A 20,043-nucleotide genomic window follows, 5' to 3' on the forward strand; every position below is an offset into this window, starting at 1 on the left:
TGCCTTCCCTGTCCCCAGCATCTCTTTGTACCTGGGCAAATCTTGCAACACTTCCCGGCCACTTTCTCAGGGCGATGGCAGGGGTACTCCGTGGGACAGGTCACCCGCTGGCAGTCCTGGCGGCCATCCTGACAGGTGCACAAGATGCAGGGCAGGGGTCCAAAGGAGCGGAAAGCTGGGTGCCATACCTCCCCATGGGAGTATGTCTTCCCGCTGTGCACACAGGCTGGGCCAAGGAGGGCGGGAAGGGAGGAGGGTCAGTGCCACGGACCTGGGCCAGAGTCCCAGGAATGGGTGGGGCCAGGAACTTGGGGAGCCCCTGCTCCACCAGTCTGGCCCAGCCACACTGCCTGCAAAGTGGAGGCCGGGTATAAAACTGGTCCCCTGTCCCTGCCTTCTCCCCTGCTGCAGCACTCAGGGCTGACCCGGGCCCAGTATGGGCCCAGTATGTTCTTGCTGAAGATGGAGAGTTCTCCCCCTGCCCTTCACGGGCACCTCTGGCAGGGGGAGTTCTTAGACCCAGTTCTGTCCCTACCTGGCAGTGTGAGCTTGGGCAGGTCCCTTCCCGTTTCTTAGCCTCAGTGTCCCATGAGTCCCAAAGGGGCTGTGACAGGTAGCTCCACAGCTGTGCCCGCTGCCCCAGTGGGAGCCCTGCACCAAGCCTGCTTTTCTCCCCTTCTGCTGCTCCTTCTCTACACCATTCTGCCCATCTGCCTGCAGCCTCCCTCCGCTCCCTCCTTCCTTTGCCTTTCTCTTCCTGCTCCCTTCTATTGTATTTATTTCCATGTCTGAAGCCCCTCCAGGACAAGGACCACTTTTCATCTCTCTGTTCTGTGCCCTCGATTCCAGCAAAGACATGGCAGAGGCCCAGAAAATATTGTTGTGCTGCCTCGTGGTCTTGGTTCTAGGGCTGGTTCTGTGTCTCACTCAGTACTCTGAACCTCGGTGCCCTTTCAGGACACCTCCAGTTTCAATGTTTTGGGAATCTACAAGCTCGTGGCCAAGTTGAGATCAGGGAACCACTGAGCTAGGGTGGGGGGGTTGCAGGGATGGAAGGCAGGAACAGTCGGGGCCCCCTTTTCCCACCTTAGGGATCAGAGGAGGTTCCCATCCCCACCTTTCTTATGTTTCTCCTTCAGGACAATCTTGACTGTCGTGCTGCCTGCCCCCTTCGGTCGGAAGTGGCGAGAGATGAAGCCCAGAGGAGAGCTGAGACCAGTGGGGGCTGGGGTGCCCAGGCCTCTCTTTCTCCCACTGTCGCCTGAACACGGATCCTGGGAATTTCTCTGCAAATGGCAGGAGGGATGAGGATCACTGACGGGCCCGTGCCCGCAGAGCAGCAGCAAGACAGGTTGTGGTGAGGCCTACAGTGGACACCACCATCACTTCCTAGTAAAGAGAGGCACACGCTAGGGATGAAAAGATCTGGATGTGGCCTAAGATGTTCTCAGACAGTGAATCTTTGAAAACTCTCAGAGGACGGTGGTTTGGAAATCCAGCCTCCACCAAGCCCTTCTCAGGCCTGTCAGAGCCAGGGCCTTGGGGCTGGAGTGAACACAGGGTACTGAGGTCTTGATCTGGGAGACACCATGATCAGGGACCTGGGAAGCTTTATATTTAAGAAATGGAAGGTGAGGCTATGATGAGTCAAGAGTCAGGGAATTCTTTGAGGAGATTTTGTTGATCGGGGAAAGGATGGGCCTCTGAAGATCTCACCAGGCCCCAGAATCCCACAGGGCGGAAGACTAAAAGCAGGCCCCACCTGGAAACCCTTGGTCCCCAGAGCCCGCTTTCTTGAGCCCCTGGAACCTAAGATCCTGAGACCCTGCCCCTTCAGACCAGGTCTTGGGCAGAAGGGCAGTGATAGCAAAGGGTCTGTGGTGAGGGCGGTGTAATGAGGCAGGAACAGTACAGCTCGTGGTTAGAGGACTGGGCAGCTCCAGGCCAAGGCAGAGGAGCAAGTGGGCTTATTACGCCCCCTCGATGAGACCGAGTCACTCATATTCCTTCTTCTACAGCCGCTTCCTGCCCACATCATCTCTGAGTCAGAGACGGGCCAGACTCAGCCTACAGGAGCTCCCAGGAAACTATCTCAGGCCCCAGAACAGGCCCAGGTACATAGGAGGCTCCCAGGAAATGCTTGTCAAGTGGAATAGTGGCAAGACAGAATCGAGGAGCCCAGCCCTCAAATGGGACTTGCTCACATCATCCAGTAAGTAGCTAATCAGGGCCTGGAACTAAGCCTAGCTTCTCTTAGCACGCTGCCTCCTAGGGAGGGGATGGAATGGCAGAGGTAAAGGGGGAGCTTGTTAGTTTGGACCCCTGGGGAGTCCCCGAGCACGGAAGGCCAGCCTCCAGTCCCCCAGGGTCCAGGTGACCCAGGATGAGAGAGGAGGTGGAGTTGTTCCCCTTGTGGACACAGCACGGAGGGCGGATGGGGACTTGAGTCAGTGTGTAAGCCCATCCTCCTACCCCTTTCCTCTCTGACCAGAGAAAGCTGGCCAGTTTAGCTCATCCTAACTCCAGAAGGAGATGGAGAGGGGCCAAGACAGAGGGGAGGACAGAGAGCTAGCCCCCAAACAAAGAACCAGTACCTCAGGGGCTGGGTGGGGAAGGCTGGGCCAAGACAGAGACCATTTCCTCCGGGGAATGGGCTGCCCAGAGGCAGCCTGAACTAAGGACAGACACAAGGCTATTTAGCCTCGGATAGAACAGTGTCACAGTGTTTCTCAGGAGGGAAATCGGGCAGTTTGGGGCCTGCTCTTGTACATCATGGTACTTTCTCCCAGGGCCCTGTTGACCCAGCAGCCATGATGGGAGACTGGGGAGAGGGGCTGGCACATGGTGGAGCTCATGTTGCTGACCTAGGGGACAAATGAGAAATGAGGACAGTAATGGTACCACCTGCCCCAGAGTCCTGGGCTTTAGGCCATGGCTACCAGCCGCCCTCACCCCCTCTCCCCACCCTGTGCACTCACCACCCCATGCTGTGACTGCGTAGTATCCTCTTCAGCTGATCTCTCACCTGACCCATCTGGAAACCCAAAGGGAAGTTGGGTCAGCCTCCACCTCCTCAGCCTTGCAGACGGGAGCCCTGCAGGCCTTCAGCCCCCCAGGCCTCATGCCACTTCTGCAGTCCCTGCACACCAGCGGGTGCCTCTGCCCCTCTGAGGCCTCATTCCCACTTCCCATTACAACCTCTCCTCACCCTTGGGTTGACACATTCCCCACGACTGGGTTGCTGCCTCAGTTTCCCCACACTGACCTCCTAGGACCGAACTTGTTGGCTGGGCTGGCGCATCTTATTCAGTGCCCATCATGGATGGCCCACGGGCCCAGCATCCCATCCCTGCAGCCTTGCTTCGTGCAGCCCCCTGGGGAGCCACCCTATCCAGTCACACTTGAAGTCACCAGGCCTTGGTATACTATCCACTCGCAGGCACCCGCCTCCAGCCCCTCTGTCCTTTCAGTTGGAACACCATAGGACTCTATCTTCCACCCTGTGGGGTCCCAACACACAATGCCCTGAGGGGGATTCTCTCTATCCAGCCCCCACCTCACATACAGTCTGGTATTCTTGGTTCAAAGACCAAGAACACTGGAATCGGACAGTCCATTAGGAATCACCGAGGCCAGCCTCTCAGTGCATATGTGACACAGCTGAGGTCCAAAGAGGGGAAGGAATGGGCAGGAATTAGCTGGAGGAACCAGGACTAAACTGGAGTCACCTGATACCTGGTCCAGTGCCCTTCCACAATGCCAACATCTGGAGAAGTGTTCTACTATGAAGCCCTCCCTTCCCCCAGTGCTGCCTCCTTCAGGAAGATTTCCTGAACTACCTCAACCCACAGGGTACGGTGTGACCATCTGTGCACTTGTTTCTGCGCAAGCCATTTGCCCTTCACTAGCTGAGGTTCCTCCGCTTCTTTTTTTTTTTTTTTTTAAGATTTTATTTATTTATTTGACAGACAGAAATCACAAGCAGGCAGAGAGGCCGGGAGAGAAGCAGGCTCCCTGCTGAGCAGAGAGCCCAATGCGGGGCTCAATCCCAGGACCCTGGGATCATGACCTGAGCCGAAGGCAGAGGCTTTAACCCACTGAGCCACCCCGGTTCCTCCTCTTCTAATAGTCCATAGCTAGGGCCCTGGGGTGGGCTGGGTGGACACTCAGATCTAGGGACAGACTCACCTTTGCAGGCCTGGCAACAGGAGGCAGGCAGTGGTAGAGGTGCGGGGCAGCCTGGTTCTGGGCAGGTCATGAGACCGCAGTAGATCTGGCCTTCCTGACAGAGCAAAGGGGAGATGAGCTCCAATGAAGAACAGCCTTCGGGTTAGGAGAGACCCTGCCCTGGGGGCAAATGGCCTTGAGGTGTCCTTTGAGGTGGGAGAAGAAAGGAGCAGCAGAGCCTCCTGGGCAAGCCCCAGCCAGCTCAGAGGAGGGGTCCCTTGTACCCTCCCCAATTGGTCCCCGGCCCTGAGGTAACATTCATCCTTCAGTTTCTAAAGGCTTTTCAGACCCTGTCTCTCCCTCAGCTCTTATAGCAACCTGGTGAGGTGGGATTCTTCCATCCTACAGATAAGGAGGGCCCGAAGAGGGGCCCGAACTGCCTGAAACCAGAAATCAGAAACGCAGCCCAGAAGAGCCGACTGGAGCCCAGCCTGCGGGCTTTTTCTGCTGAAGTCAACACCCTCCTCCCCTGACCTGGGACAGGAGATCCAGAGAGAGGAGGGAGATCCATGGGACACCGGTTGAGCTGATCTTGCTCTTACTGAAAACCCTAGGTCCCAGCCTGGAGAGGCAACACGGCTGAGGAAAAGGCCTTCTGGGAATCCTTTGGTGAGTCACTTCTCTTCTCTGGGCCTCACTTTCCTCCTTGATGGAACAGGAGCCCTCCCATCTGGGTTGTAAAGAGCAAGTGAGTGAGTGGTTGTGAAAACCCTTTTCAAACTGGAAGGCATGAAGTCCCTGGCAGGAAGTGACATCACCTTGAGTCCTTTCCCTATGCCTTTTGCAGTGAGGCTCAGAAGTAGGCCAGGAGTCAAGCCAGTCCCATTCAAACAAGGAAGAGAAGAAAGAAGGGGAGACCCCAGTGTCCAAGGAGAAGGGACAAGGAATCATAAGACTGTTCTCACCACCCCACCGCCATGCCATCATTCTGTCTCCTCCCACAGACTCCTCCTCATCCAGGCCCTTGTCCTTTACAGGAAGCAGCACAATACAGGGAAGAAGGGAACGTGAATTTTGGAGTCATGCGGTCCTCCTCTGAACTCTGGCTCTGCCACTTAACAAGCTGTGTGACCTTAGGCAAGTTCCTTAACTGATCTGAGCCTCAGGTTCCTCATCTGAAAAATAAGAACGATGATTGCCTGCTCCTAGGGTCTTGGGATGCTGTATGGAAATACAAGGCATCTCCGCGAACCAGCAGGTATGATACATTAGACTGCTGGAAGAGGCTCAAGCCCTGTAAAAAATAATTGCTCTCTCCGTTGATTTGTAAGTGGCCACTCTTTACTATTTGGAAGTTGTTTGCTCTGCTGCACAGATACCTGAAGATTCAGAATCTCAGACAAATAGGATGGCTGAAAGCCACCTGTCAGCCTAAAGCAGGGCCACACTTGAGCCCACCAAGGAGGAGGGTGGAGACTTTCCAGATCAGACTGCTTGGCTTCAGTCTCTGTGCCCTGGAAACACTGCAGGGTCCATTCTTCCTATGCCTAGGCCCAACTCTGACCACAGCAGGAGGAGCTTAAGCGAGTTCAGATTAAATCCATTTGCAACAAGCAGTCTGACCTGTCTCTGTACCCCAGGACTGATCATTCACTCATTCACTTATTCATTCAGCAGTCATTATAGACATCTGTGTGCCACGCCCTGAGCCAGTAGCAGCGGAAGACACAAAAATGAACTGGGCATGGTCCCTCCATTCAAGGAGTGCAGAGTCTACCAGGGAACACAGAGATGGGCAAATGTGAGTATACAAGGTAAGCGTGCAGTAACAGGCAGCTCATGGGGATGCAGAAGGCCAGAGACGGGCAGGACATTCTGAAGCCCAGATGTTCCCTTCCCCCAGAGCCCATCTACTCTCACTTGGCTTTGACCAGGAGGAACGCTATTCCCCCCGTACCACACCACTGTGCCTTTCAGGCCTCTCTGTGCTGGCCTGTGCTTACGAGAATGCAGAAGGACTTACGGTACAGCTGCAGAGGACACACTGGTTGGGCAGGCGGGCTGGGAGCAGCTCGTGGGCACTGAAGATCTCTCCGTGTTGGTACATGGTCCCATTGTGCTGGCAGTACTTTGGGGGGGCCCAGAGCCCAGAGGGGGTGTGAGGTTCTGTAGTTGGGGGAGGGGAGAAGAAAATGAAGTTTCACATTGCTCCAAAAGCTTTGTCAAAATTCACCGGCCCACTTTCCTGAAGATTCAACATCTTATTCTATCTTGGCACTTCAACCAAGTTCTGGCCTCAGCCTTCTCAGCCAGTCTCCATATTAACCAATCGAGAGGTGTCGCTGATACCTACATCTGACCATGTCACTCCCTCTCATGGGTCCCCACCATGGCCTTTCAGTCCCTCAGTGTCTGAGCTGGCCCTGACAAGAGCAAGAAGGCAAGGCCAGAAGCCTCAGCTCCACTGAGCCTAACTTGTTGGGGACCTGCATTAGTTCATTGCCTTTTCAGTGAGCATATCCAGGAATCCCCTCTAGTGCCAGGCACTGTTCTAGGTGGTTGGGATACAGCAGTGAGCAAAATAAGGTCCCATGCTGAGTTAGATCCTAGTGGAGTCAGCTGGAATGATCTGGACTGGCCCTGTGCTTGGTGTAAGCTCCATCATTCATTGCTGCCACAGACCCACTCCTCAGCACCTGCCAATTAGCCTGTCCTCATCCTGCCAGGTTGTGGGGTTTAAGTCTCCAGTCCTGAGAGAACCCACTCATTCTCTCAAGACACCTTTACTAAGCGCCTTCTGTGTACCAGGCACCAGGCTAGGCATTGGGAATGGAGTACAGAGTAAGACCCAGGCCCTCCCACCCAGAAACTCACAATGTAATTGGGTAGAGAGATGCTCTACAGGTAGTGACACTAGTATGGTAAGGGCTAGGGAAGATGGAGGCACCGGTTGTCAGCACAGACAAGGAGCCCTTAACTCTGGAGCTGGGAGCAGAGGCTGGGGGCTGGTCAGGGAAGGCTTCCTGAAGGAGCCAGTGGCTGAGCTGAGTCCTGGAGAACCATTGAGCCAGGCAGGCGAAGGGACAGGGCAGGGACAAGGAGAAGGAGAGAGGAGCATGGAAGAGGGAAGGGGCCAAGGCACAAAGTCAGCAAGGGGAGGTAAGGACTCCTGGAGTGAGCCTCTGCCAGGGAGGAAACATGATAGCTTCCTCACCGGGCAGGATGAAGCTCAGAGCCCCTGCTCCCCGAGGGAAGCCAGACCCAAGGACATCTATGACCCAAGTCAGAGCCATGGTGAGATCCCTACTGGGGTCCCACATGGAAAATGAGTCCCTTTACACACATACTCCACACAGGTCCCCAGCTCACCAGGAGAGCCCTAGTTGCAGAGCCTGGAGACCATAGTCTGGAGCCATGTTTGATCATCTTCCTGATGCTTCTAAGCACTGATTTTCCTCTCGACATGTCTCCCCACTGGGTGCCCCTCGTTGGCCATTTGGTTACATATACACTTGGTTATGCCAGTTCCTTCTCAGACTGCCTCTCTTCTCCTCTTTTACCTTTATTTCCTAGAATTCCAGTCTCAGATGCTCTTAGAATCAAAATCATAGACATTTAGCATGAAGACGTGTAGAGTACCTGAACCTCAGCACTGCGGGGATTGTCCAGGGACATGAGCTCCAACTCCTTGGGTCGTTCCCAGCCCCAGGGCAGAAATCCTGGCGTCTCCCTACAGAGCCTCCCAGCCCCGGCTCCCTCGTGCACTGACACAGGACACGTCCACTCCCTCTAGCTCTGGTCAGCCAGAGAGGGTTGGGGCCCAAGCGTGCCATCCCTGGGCCAACCACGCCCCTGTTTCCTTCAGCCACTTTCTACATTTTCTCCCTCCTCCTGCTAAGCCCAGTTACTTAGGAATGAGAAGTTTGCTCCTACCCCAGCCCTCCTTGGGGATCCAGGATGTTTCTTCCCCTGAGTACCTTTGTCGCCTCCAGACCTCTGATGGCTACAGTCTGCCCCTGCTCATTCCAGGAGCCCCCCTCAGCCAGAAGCCCACATTGGGATGGAGATAAGGGTCAGTGAGCAAGGGGGAGGAAGGAGGCTACTTACCCACACACCGGGGACAGCACTGCTGTGGCTCGGTCACAGGCTGGGGACAGTGGACAGGTGGGCAGTGGAGGCGGTAACAGCTCACATGGGCACTCTGAAGGGGACACAGGGGGTGGTCCTGATTCCAAAGAACCGTGGCCTCCCACATGAACCCATCCTCTCCCCAAACCCCATCCCAGCTGTGGGACACTATGCTCATTTTAAACCTGTGACAGGAGAAAAGCAATCAACTCGATTTGTCCAGTCCCTCCCCTTGCCCCACCATGGAGAGGACTGCAGTGTTCATGGATTTGCACTGACCTGTGTCCCCTTCCTGGTGTTTGAGAAATATGAGTAAAAGGTTGGAGTTATTTTGACTTTGATCTTGACTGTTGTTGTTTTAGTTTGGGGACTTCATTCTTTTCCATCTGGGCCCGAGCTTCATGGTTAAGAGAGGGCAGGTGACAGGGATGGGGACATGACTAGAAACCTGATGTGGAGAAGACTCAGGACTTTGTGATCTACTCCCTGAATCTCTGGGAGGTTTGGGTAACTTTATGCGAAGCTTCAGAGCTGGCACCAGCGAAGGAGGGGCCCAAAGTTCTTATGCTTTTTCACATACAACAAACAGAAGAGAATGGGGCAGAGAAACAGAGCTAGAGAGAGAGGGATGAGCAGAAAGAGAAGAGCTGAAGAGAGAAAGGCTACTGCCCCTGATAGACAGGGTCTGTCAGCCCAACCACCTGACTCTCCCCTCTGTTTTGTAATGAATCATTTTCATCAGTCTTGTCTATTCAACTGCGGATTCCCAAGAACAAGGGTCAGTCCTGGTCTGTTCATCTCTGAATCGTCAGCTCAGGGCCTTGCTCCAAACCAGTGCCTGTTACAGTCTGGATGAAGGAGTGAGTGAATAAATGAGAGCCAGGAGAGGAGTGATAGAGGGCCTCTTTGTTAGATGAAGGGAGCCAGCTTTGTCCAACTGTGAAGTTGACAGGTTTGCTTCCAGGCCCCCTGCCCACTGAGTTTCCCCCCAGCACCTCTTGCCCCATGGAAAGCCCTGGACCAGACGCCAGGCCCTCTGGGGTCACTGCTCCTCAAGAAGGCCAGATCGCAAGGACTCATCAGCACTAAGGGGCATCTCAGAGTCTGTAGAATTGGTCTGAGCCCCAAAAGGGGCCTTCTAGAGTCTGAGCCCCTCAATTGAGTAACTAGAGTGGAATTCAGGGAACTGTGTGACCTGAAGAGTTAGAATCTCTCTCTTGATTATGGTCTTAGAGGAGCCAAGGGATGGAGACAATCAGCAACGTACAGCCGGAAATAAGGCAGAGACAGGCAAAAGGTTGAATGGGCAGGGGACCAGGCGGGAGGCCTTGCAGCCAGATCAACTCTCAGGGAAGTCATAACTACCATGTACTGAGTGGGCACTAAGTAGGGGCTTTGTCTTATATATAAATATATGATCTCTATCTTCTCAGCAATCCTCAGGGTAGGAACAGCTATCCACACTTCCACAATGAGAGAAGAGCCTCTGTCCTAGAGGTTAAGTTGCCTAAGACCCCACAACTGATGAGCACTGTCTCCAGGATCTGGGTCCTTTCCATGATGCTGAGCTACCTCTGATGGCTGGGTGGGGCAGGGGGTAGGGAGTGGCACTTGTTGGCTCAGTATCTACAGTGTGACTGCTGGGTGCCAGGCCCTCTTTTAAGCTCTAGGGACATAGCAATGAGACCAACACGGTTTCTGCTCTCCCGAGAACTTGCATTCCTAGGAGTAGGAGACAGTCTATAAAAAAATAAACAAGTAGGAACAAGATCATTTCAGATGTTAAATTTATGGTAATAATAAAAACAGGGTGGTGGGATTGAGTTAACAAAGTTAGACTCTTTCAGTAACAGCTGTCAAAGAAGGCCTCATAAGGGGTCACGTGTATGTGATGGATGGCAAGTGGAAGGGACCATTCCTGAGAAGATCTCGTAGGGGAAACATTGAGGGGGAGGAACAACCAGGTAGGACTGAGGTTGAAGTGTTGGTGCAGGTGGGAGACGAGGTCTGAGAAAAGGACAGAAGGTAGCTCCTACAGTGCCCAAAGCAGGAAATTCGAATTTTATTTTAGGTGCAATGAGAAGCTATTAGAGGGTTTTAAGAGTAGAAGAATGTGGTCAGTTTTATGTGCAGAAAAGACCATCCTAGCTGCTGTGTGGAGGATAGACTCAGAGAGGGAACAGGGAGAGCCCTTGGGAGGCTGATGTAGCAGCCCAGGGAGAGATGAAGGTGGCTTTCATTAGGGGAGCAGTGATGGTGGAGAGAAGTGGAGGGACTCAGGGTATATTTTGGAGATACCCACACAGCCCTTGGGTTGGAGAAATGGTGTGTGTATGAATTCCGGGGAGGGAGAAATGAATTAACACCAGTGGATCACAGAACTTGGACTTTGTCAACTGGACCGCATGATATGTCTGGAATTTTCTGTTATGGTTTTCTTTCTGCTCTCTGGCTATATTTCATAAAGTTCTTTTTGTAAAGGCTGATTGGCCTCATATGTGCTAAGGAGAACCAAGGGGAGGCAGTTGTGGGAGGTTGTGTCCACACTGGAACCAGTGTTCTGCCTCGGGCCAACACAGGAGAAGGAGTGGAGAATCTGTGGGACAGATCCCAGGAGGAATGAGACCCCAGTGATCAGAAGCAGGAGAGGGGCTGCTCCGCCCACCTCCATTTCCCAGTGTCTTCTCAGAAGCTCTTCTCTGCTCCCACTTTGAGGATTGTCTTAACAATCTTAAGAGACCTCCTGCAGTCCTCTCTTGGCTTTGTGCAGGGAAAGACAGGCACCAAGGGGCTGGCTCCAGCACCAGCACCCAGACAGAGAGAGCTGAGGATCTTACACCAACCAGGTTGGGCCCCAGGCAGCTGAACTAGAGCTATGGGTGTTGTAAGCCTCCCAAATCACACCCCCTCCGTCCTTACCCCTCCACCCTCATACCTGGCCCGAGAATTCTGGACCACATGGGGGTCTTATTTATTCCGCCTAGTTGGTAGTACAAGGCTCTATGGAGGGTGCTGGGATGGGATCATTGGGGGTGTTGAGAGGAGGTGAGTCAGAGGATCTGGTCTCTGTCCCAGTTCATTCAGCCTCTGGCAGCAATTTGGGCCTGAGTGAACGCCTAGGAAGGTCTGCCCTCAGGGGCTCCATGTAGGAGGGTCGGTGACTGACAGGCACCGATAACTGTCATCCTTGGCCAATAGTGATCAGGAGGAAGGGACTGAGAAACTTATGTGGCATCCCAGAAGAAGACACCCAATAAGGCTATTGGTGGGGGTGGCTTGCAGGTGAAGCCTTAAAGGACCAATATTCGAGCTAGTGGCCTTGGGAGGACACATCCTAAGGCTGGGCACAAGAGAGGTGGCTGGAGAAAAGGGCACAAGGAAAGGAAGGAAAGAGAGGTCAGGGCAGAGAGGCTCTTGCCCTGGGACACAGGCGAGGCTGGCAGCAGCAAAGGGGAAGGAAGGCTGGCTGAAAGGTGGAGGGCCCCAGCTCCCCAGCCAGGTCCCGCCACTGACACACAGTGTGACTTACCTCTGGCAGGTGCACAGAAGCTCCCATGTATTGAGTACTCGCTGGTGAAGCGGCATGGCCCCCCTCCCTCTGGGCCGGCATACCCATCACAGCGGGCCAAGGGGCCAGAGGAACTTACCTCAGAACAGGTACAGCGCAGGCAGTACATCAGGCCCTGTGGCTCCAGGTAGGGGTGCCAGCTCTCACCGGGGGCGTATCTTTTCCCATGGAAAAGGCAGAACATGTCTGGACCTGGCAGACCAACCCGTGCTTCGTCAGTCCCGGGAGGCTCCAGCCCAAAGACCCCGCTTCGTGCCTCCTTGTCTCTGGCTCTAGGAAGGCTGTCATCTGGACCAGATAGGCAAAAGAGAACCCACCAGACGTGCTCTCCCAGTCAGGGGCCCAGAATAGCTGAGTCCATCAGCTTGACTACACACTTGCTGTGTGACTTTGGGTATGTCACTGCCCCTTTCTGAACCTTAACACTTCTCTCATAGGGCAGTTAGGAAGGTCAAACTGTGAAAGTACTTACAGATTTAAATTGTGGTATAAATGTTATTAGGTGAACAATCTGAGGCCCAGAGAGGATAAAGTACACCTTTAAGGTCACAAAGGAAGTCCATCACCGAGCAGGGATGGTAGCCCACGTCTCCTGACTCAGCTCAGTGCTCCTTCTGCCCTCATAATCACACTGGCTTCTTCTCCCTTGGTCCCATGTTGCTTATTTATTTACTACATCTCTACGTGTGTGGGAAAACAAGGGCTGCCTAGGGCAAGGTTCTTAGAAAGCCAACTTTTAAATATCCTTAAAAATAGTCATTGCGACTTCTATGACTGCATGTCAATTGGTTATTTTTGTGATCTGCATCTCAGTTGTCAGTCTGCAAGGGATTGCTTCCAAGGACGATTTAGGAAAGGTTGTCTCATTAGGTTAGATACCTCTGCTGCAAGGCTGCTTTCCAGAAACCACCTCTCTCTAACTTCTCAAAGCCCATCTGCCGTCCAGCCCCTACCCCCCCCCCCGTTCCCCCACCCCTTACCCATGACCACCCAGCCTGGCTCCAGGTCGGGCTTTCAGCCCCGCGCCCCACCCTGCCGCCCCTCCTCCTCACAGGTAGCTGGTGACTTTTACAAGCTCGGAGGGATGCTACCAGTCCTACAGGAAAACTCTCGATTACCTAAAGGATAATCTGAGCTCTTTTAGGGTGGAAGTGGGCTGCCCAGCACAAGCTGGCCGCAGAGTTTTGTGGAATTAAATGAGATCAAGGTATGGAAAAAGGAGCCAACATTTACTGACTGTCTTCCCTTTATATAAATTACTTAATTACCCCATTGACATTATTGTTTTAAGCGTTAAATTGGATAATGCTTGTCAAGTGCCTACTTAGCCCAGTTCCTGACACTTGTTGAATGTTATTGTTATGATAATTGTGGTTACAATCACCCGGCAAGATGGGTCATCTTGAATAGATGAGCCAGTCCCTCTCGGCTGGGTTATTGGGATCGTTACCATCCTTATGAGAAAACCAGATGGAAAACTGAGGTTGCAGAGCCTGAGTGACTTGCCTGGACCAACCAGCTAGCGATTGGAACCCAGAACTCCACCCCCAGGCAGAACTCCCTGCAGTTTACCTCCCTTCTTGGCTTTGTGCCCCATCCCAGGGCCCAGGGGCTCCTCTGTCTGCCTCAGAGACCACCATACCCTATTCCCTATTTTCTTTCCTCATCCCCTAGCAGTCTAGAATCTACAGTTTGCCTTTCCCACCTCCTCCTGCCCACTTTCTAGATCTTTCTCTTAGACGTTTGAACTCATAGAATCGCAGAGGGCTGAAAGCAGCACACTAGCCGGACAGCCGGGCAGGAATTCCCTCTCAGGGAGAGGAGCTCCGGGGCCAGTCCTAACCTTTAGAAAGCTTCCCTTGTAAGAAGCTGGAACTGGCCTGCCCCTGGCTCCTTGCACGGCTCCTCCTGCTCAGCCTCTTGGGCTCCCAGAACAAAGATTTGAGGCCACAGTCATGATACTTCCAGAGTCTGTGCTTCTGTGGCCGCTGGGGACCCTAGGAGTGCATGGCTTAGCTTCCACCCTGCCCCCTTCCCAGCTCCCCAAAGTAGAGAGGGGAAATCAGAGAGCAGATCCCTTTCCCAGCAAGGCCCCAGCAAGGCCCCGGCTGGGGCTGGCCGGCTGGCCCGTATCAAATGAGCTGTGTTTATCTCTCGGGCCTCTGCTGGCAGAGAGGGCGGGACACAGCCCCGGCTGGGGTGCTTGTCAGAGCCAGCCCAACTCTCCAAGGACTGAATAATGTCTTTCTTCCTCAGTCCCCTCCCCCCACCAGGGAGGGGCCGATTGCAACACTACCATGCAGCTTTAGATCTCGGCCTTGTTGCTGAAGAAACCCTCTCCCACCTTCCTTGGGGCAGCCCTGCAGCCTGGCTCCTGTGCCAGTTGGCACCCCTCCCCCTCACTGCCTGCTCAAAGCATAGAGACAGAGAAAATGTCTCAGCCTGTGCCCAGGCCGCCCCACCAAAAGACCTGGCAGCGGCTGAGAACATGGGGGACCTGGCAGGCCTGTCGTGCACCCCAGGAGGCTTCCTGTGGCCACAACCCCACCCCACCACACCCTCCAAGGTGAGAGGCATTGCCTGGGGCTCCCCCTTATACTAGTGAGGTGAGTGACCAAGTCCATGCCAACGCCAGGCAGAGGGAGGAATGGCCAGGGCGCAGCCGCCTCCATCCCAGCAGTCCTGGCATTAGCTCTGATCCTTGCTGATGGCTGGTGGAAGGAGCTCTAGCTCCTTATGCCACAGATTCACTGTGTGACAATGAGGAAGATTCTTCCTTCTCTGAGCCTCAGTTTCTCCTCTGCAAAATAAGGGGGAAGGGGGAACTTTGATCTGCAAAGATTTCTGCCCAGGTACTGCTTATGCATGCATGATTTCACAGTTAAAGGCTCTAGGTGTCAAAGATTCAAGATTTGAGAGTTCTGTGCTTCCAAGAGTCTACGTTTCATGAGAACATGAAGCTTCTAGAATTGTACAATTTTGTGGCTCTAAGATCTGATCATTTGAAGCTTCCATGGCTTAGGATGTATTGATGGTCTCATACACCCAGGTTCTCAGGGGTTCTGACATGGGCTAGGATAAGATTCAGGGAGCCAGTGGGGCTGATTCTGGGTAGCACGAAGCAGGAGCCAAAGTTTGCTTCTCACATCCCCTCCTTTCCTATCTATTCCTTAGCCTTGATCCTGACATGTTTCCCTCTCCATCCACCACCATGGTCATCCCATCCTCCCTCTGCCCAACTCAGGGGGGCACTAGGCCTTCTCTCAGGGATCTTCAGGAGTTAATGGCCCCTAGCAGTGATGTTTAATCCAGGGAAAAAAGACAGGAGTGGAGGGAGTTTTCATTTGAAAAGAACAATTGGGCCTCGTCCAGGCTTGAGATAAGAAAAATTAAAGTTGGACGGGTCTCATACCCTTCAAAACCCTTCACTCAGTGGCCGTGTGTGTATAGTCCAAAGACCCTGGCTTTGGAATCAGGTAAGTGGGGGTTCAAATTAGATTTGGCCTTTTTTGGGGGGGAGGGGCAGAGGGAAAGGGAGACCCAGACTCTTAAGCAGGGTCCACACCCAGTGGGGAGCCCTACAAGGGCTCTGTCTCACAACCCTGAGATCATGACTCCGAGCTCATGACCGGAGTCCTGAAACCAAGAGTGAGACACTTAACCAGCTGAGCCACACAGATGCCCTGGATTTGGCTTTTATCTGCAGCATGAGTTTAGACAAGTGACTTAATCACTCTAGGCCCCAGTTTCCATAGCTGTTAAATGGGATTCATAATAATCTCTACCGCTCAGGGTTATTATAGAATTAGATCAGATAATATATGTAGTATGCCTGGTGCTTGACACATATTTGATGCTCAATTACATGGTAGGTCACAAACAAAAAGCTGATCTAGGTGCTGACCCCATACCTCCCTAGCAGTCTCTTTCTCACGGTATTCCTTTTACTCCCACAACTCTATGGGCAGCCCTCAGGCACCCATTAGGGCATGAACGTCATGGTACCTGCCACTGAGGTCAAACCTCCCAGGTATCATTTCCAACCTTACCAACCCTGTTCCCTATGGCTCCCCACCCTCTTCTAGCCACTCACAAGCCAGACTCCCCAGTACCCGCTCTGCTTACACAGACCTCAAGGCTGGGATATAGAGATCAAAATATTGCCTGGTCAGGGCAGTCAAGAGCCTGGAGATCAGTCCCCAGAGGGAGGGAGAGGCTCACAAGGGTCCTTGAGAGCCCAGAGGGCAAAAGAAAGCCCTGGAAAAGTTTTAAACCTTTAAACCGGGGCATGCCTGTGGTCCGGTTTGCACTTTACCATTATCACTGTGGCCATGAGAGTGGAGAATGGGTCAGAGGGGTTGGAGGGCAAAACTGGAGGTAGAGGCCAGGAGAGGCTGTTGCAGTTGCTGGTTTTGAGAGCATGCTGGCCTGGACCAAGACAGAAGCAGTGCCCACGGGCACAAGGGCAGATTTGGGGAATATTTGGGGAATACGGTGCGTGGGCTGTAGGGCAGGCTGGATATGGGTGGGGAGGGAAAAGGAGCAGTCCAGGGCAGGATTGCGGCTTCAGGCCTGAACAACAGGTGGATGTGGGGTACCTGACCCACGAAGTAGGGACTGTTATTATCCCTAATTATGACTTCTTCTTCTTATTCGGAATAGTGATGTCACTGCCTGCTCTCCACTCAGTTAGTGAGCTTCTGTGTATCAGGTCTTCTGCCCAGTGGGCCAGGGGGCATGACTAGGCAAGACACAATCCCTGTCCTCGAGGAGCTCCCAGCCTAATGCAGAAGATGGATAGAGGAAATACATTTGACCCCGAACAACGTGGGTCTGAACTGTCCAGGTCCTCTTACTAATGGATTTTTTACAGTACAGTACGTGTATTTTCCTTATGATTTTCTTAGTAACATTTTCTCTAGCTTTTTTTTAAATTTTTATTTTTTATTTTTTTTAAAGATTTTTATTTATTCATTTGTCAGAGAGAGTGAACACAGGCAGACAGAAAGGCAGGCAGAGGGAGAGGGAGAAGCAGGCTCCCCGCTGAGCAAGGAGCCCGATGTGGGACTCGATCCCAAGACCCTGGGATCATGACCCGTGCCGAAGGCGGCTGCTTAACCAACTGAGCCACCCAGGCGTCCCTCTAGCTTCTTTGATCATAAGATTACGCTGTAGAATACTTGTAACATACAAGAGATGGATTCATCGACTGTTTATGTTACTACTAAGGCTTCAAGTCAGCAGTGGGCTATCTGCTGTAAAGTGTTGGGGGAGCCAAAAGTTCTATGCAGATGTTTGACTGTGCAGGGGTTGGTGCCCCAACCCCCACCTTGTTCAGGGGTCAGCTGCGCATACAGTGGGACAAGTTCTATGACAGTGGAAGCCCAGAGGCTTTTAGGGAAGGCTTCCCCGAGAAGACGCCAGAGCTGGCTGTTGCAGGAGTTAGCAAGGTGCGGACCAGACACGGGAAGGACTGTCAGCCCACAGGTAGAGTGACCGTGGTTCATGCGAGGAGGCCACCCACTACAGGTGGCTGGCATGGGCTGGGGGCTAGCTCCCTTTCTTGCCTAAAGTGTCCACTTGGATAGGCTGCAGCCAAAGCTCTTCCCTAGCTTTATACTGGCTGGACTGAAAGTGGCTGGACTTAGCTGATCTAATCTGAGAGGGCAGCGATGTTTACTAGGCGGACACTCCATGTTCTCGTGTCCCTCCAGCCCGTCGTGAGCTGGCTCTTTTCTGCTTTTCCGGCAGTGCTCACAGCGGTGGCCTTGTGTGCAGCCTCCCGTCCTCTTGCTGAATTTCTCACTCCTCCACCACCCCACTGGGCTCTTTCACACTCCTGTGCTTTCCCAGGCTGTTTCCTCCACTTGGAATATGATTCTCCATCTCCGTGTTGGGCCACTCAGTCTCATTCTATAAACGCCTGTCCAGATACCACCCTTCTCTGGGAAGCCGCCCCACCCTGCCAGGCCAGCAGCCAGTCCTTCCTCAGGGCTCCCACAGAACTGAGTTCAGCCCTCTCCGACAGCTCTTGCCACCGGATTAGAAGTACTGATCAACTGCATTCTTCTTTCTTACAAAACTGTGAACATCTTGAGAACAGGGATTGTATCTCATGAATCTGTGTTATCTCTGAGGGCTCTGTACAGACCCCACACAGAGTTGGGTGCTCGACTAATGAGTGCATCATGAAAGAATGGAGTCGATGGAGAGGGAAGGTTCTGGAAGAAGAGGTGATTGATGGTCCTTAATCCTGGAAACCTCTTTCACAAAAAGAACACTTCATCCCCTGATAAGATAGCCAAATCCCTCTTAGCACTACGACCTTGCTACCTACCAGGAATTAACCTTTGACCTTCCCTTTCCCGCTCTCACCATCTGCCATCTGAACTCACAAACAATACACCATGTACAAAAAGGTCAGATGCCTGGGCAGGTAAGGGTATGAACAATTCCATGATCTTCATATGTAAGTAAAAGTTCCAATCTGTCCCATCCAAGGCCATCCCATGTTCTGCCTTGAAACCCTCATCTATGCTAAAGGCCTCTGAGGGGATAGTTAGGAGTGGGTAGTGTGATTGAGAATTCTTCCAACAGGAAGCAGAAAAGACACCCAGAAAGAAGCTTCTGGGCTACAGGGGAAGCTGGAGGGGACCAGGGGGTAAGGGGTGTGAGAAGAGAGGCCCGAGACTGTGGCTGGCTTGTCCCCAGCCAGCAAGGACCGGAGCGAGCCAGCTATGCAGGAACTTGAGAACGTTCCCATCTTTCCCTTGCGTCCACACAACCATACTTTATTTATTTATAGTTCCCTCTCACACAAACAAACTTGCTTCCCTCTCAGACATAAGCTCTGCTCTGGGCTCTGGCACTCAGTGGGGGAGGGAATCAGAAGTGAAAACCTCAGGTCTTCAGCGGCAAAGCTGGGCGACCAAGGGAAAAGGCCCTCACTTCTCTGAACCTGACTCCTCTTCTCTGGCACATGACAGATGTTCAAGAGCACAGAAGTACCTCAAAGGAGAAGCACTTTCAAACCAGGAAAGGCAGCTCTGTTACTGGCAAGGGTCGGGGGGTGGGGGGAGGGCAGAGATGAGACTATTTACATTCTCTTATGCCTTGGAACACGTGCATTTAGATTCAGAGTATCTTAGAAAGTTAGGGACTGAGAGATGATGTCCAATCCTTTATTTTATAGATGTGGAAACAGTCCTAGAAGAGGGTCAGGAGTCGCCTAAGATCATTGATTTATGCCAGCACAAACTCCAATGGCAGTCTTTGGATCTGGGGGGCTGCTTATGGGAATATCTTTCCCCTAAAGGGGCAGGACCGGAAGAAAAGGCTTTAAATTGCAAACGGAAGGATCCAGGTGAGCCCTAAGGAAGAATCCTGACTATAAGAATGGGTATCAGAAGAAGACTGGAACGGCCTTCCCTGGTATGAGATAGGATCATGTCTAGGGGCTTGCCTGAAATGATCTCAGCACTGCACCTCCCAGGGGCACCACGCTCACGCCAGTCCTTCTCTTTGGGAGTCCAGGGGATTCAGGATCCCTCTCCCAGATGCCGGCGCCGTGGCTAGTGGCTGGGGGAACTTGAGAGGGCAGTCCTGGAACAGGTGCAACGGCTGGAACAACTGTGCAGCTGTTGCCAGGCTCCAGCTCGGCGAGTGAGTGAGACAGAGACCTCTACTGGTGGGAGAGAGGAGGTGCAGAACCACCTAGACCCACCCAGGGAGGGGCCTGCCTGGAGCCAGATGCCAAGACTTTACCCAGGTGCCCCCTTCCCCCATGTACATGTGGACAGGTAGATGCGGACACAACTAAGCTGAACAGCAGGGCAGGGTCCCTACCGGTGGGTCTCCCTCCACACTCACTATTCTAGGCCTTCTAGGTATGCTCTTCTGGTGTCTGAGGAGAGGAGGACAAGACTGTAGATCAAAATGCCCCCAAATTCCTTTTCCAAAGTCCAGAGCAGACTCAGAATCAAGGCAACAGCATCTCTGGATCTTAGAGTCTTAGAATCACAAGATGTTAAAGCCAGACCGGTCCTCAACAATGATCTGTTTGGGTCAACCAACTCTATTAACAGCTGGGAAAACTGAGAGGCAGAGAATGACAACTTGTCTGGTGTCACAGTTGGAATGAGTAGCAGAGCCAGACTGAAGCCCGGACCTTCTGATTCCAG

The 20,043-nt window shown here is 53.0% G+C and overlaps 1 protein-coding gene across 1 annotated transcript in view; it reads right to left on the bottom strand.

Moving 5' to 3' along the window:
• CHRDL2 (chordin like 2) overlaps positions 1-20,043 on the bottom strand; it is a 29,698-nt gene that overhangs the window by 5,607 nt on the left and 4,048 nt on the right. The window contains exons 2-8 of the mRNA XM_080817760.1: positions 11,943-12,055; positions 8,275-8,368; positions 6,191-6,333; positions 4,189-4,282; positions 2,979-3,034; positions 1,118-1,286; positions 32-226 (exon numbers count right to left, since the gene is read on the bottom strand). Coding sequence (XP_080673886.1) covers positions 32-226; positions 1,118-1,286; positions 2,979-3,034; positions 4,189-4,282; positions 6,191-6,333; positions 8,275-8,368; positions 11,943-12,055 — 864 coding nt within the window. The remainder of the gene's footprint in view (positions 1-31; positions 227-1,117; positions 1,287-2,978; positions 3,035-4,188; positions 4,283-6,190; positions 6,334-8,274; positions 8,369-11,942; positions 12,056-20,043) is intronic.

The sequence above is a fragment of the Martes martes genome (genome assembly GCF_963455335.1).
Source record: "Martes martes genome assembly, chromosome: 10".
Lineage (NCBI taxonomy): Eukaryota > Metazoa > Chordata > Mammalia > Carnivora > Mustelidae > Martes > Martes martes.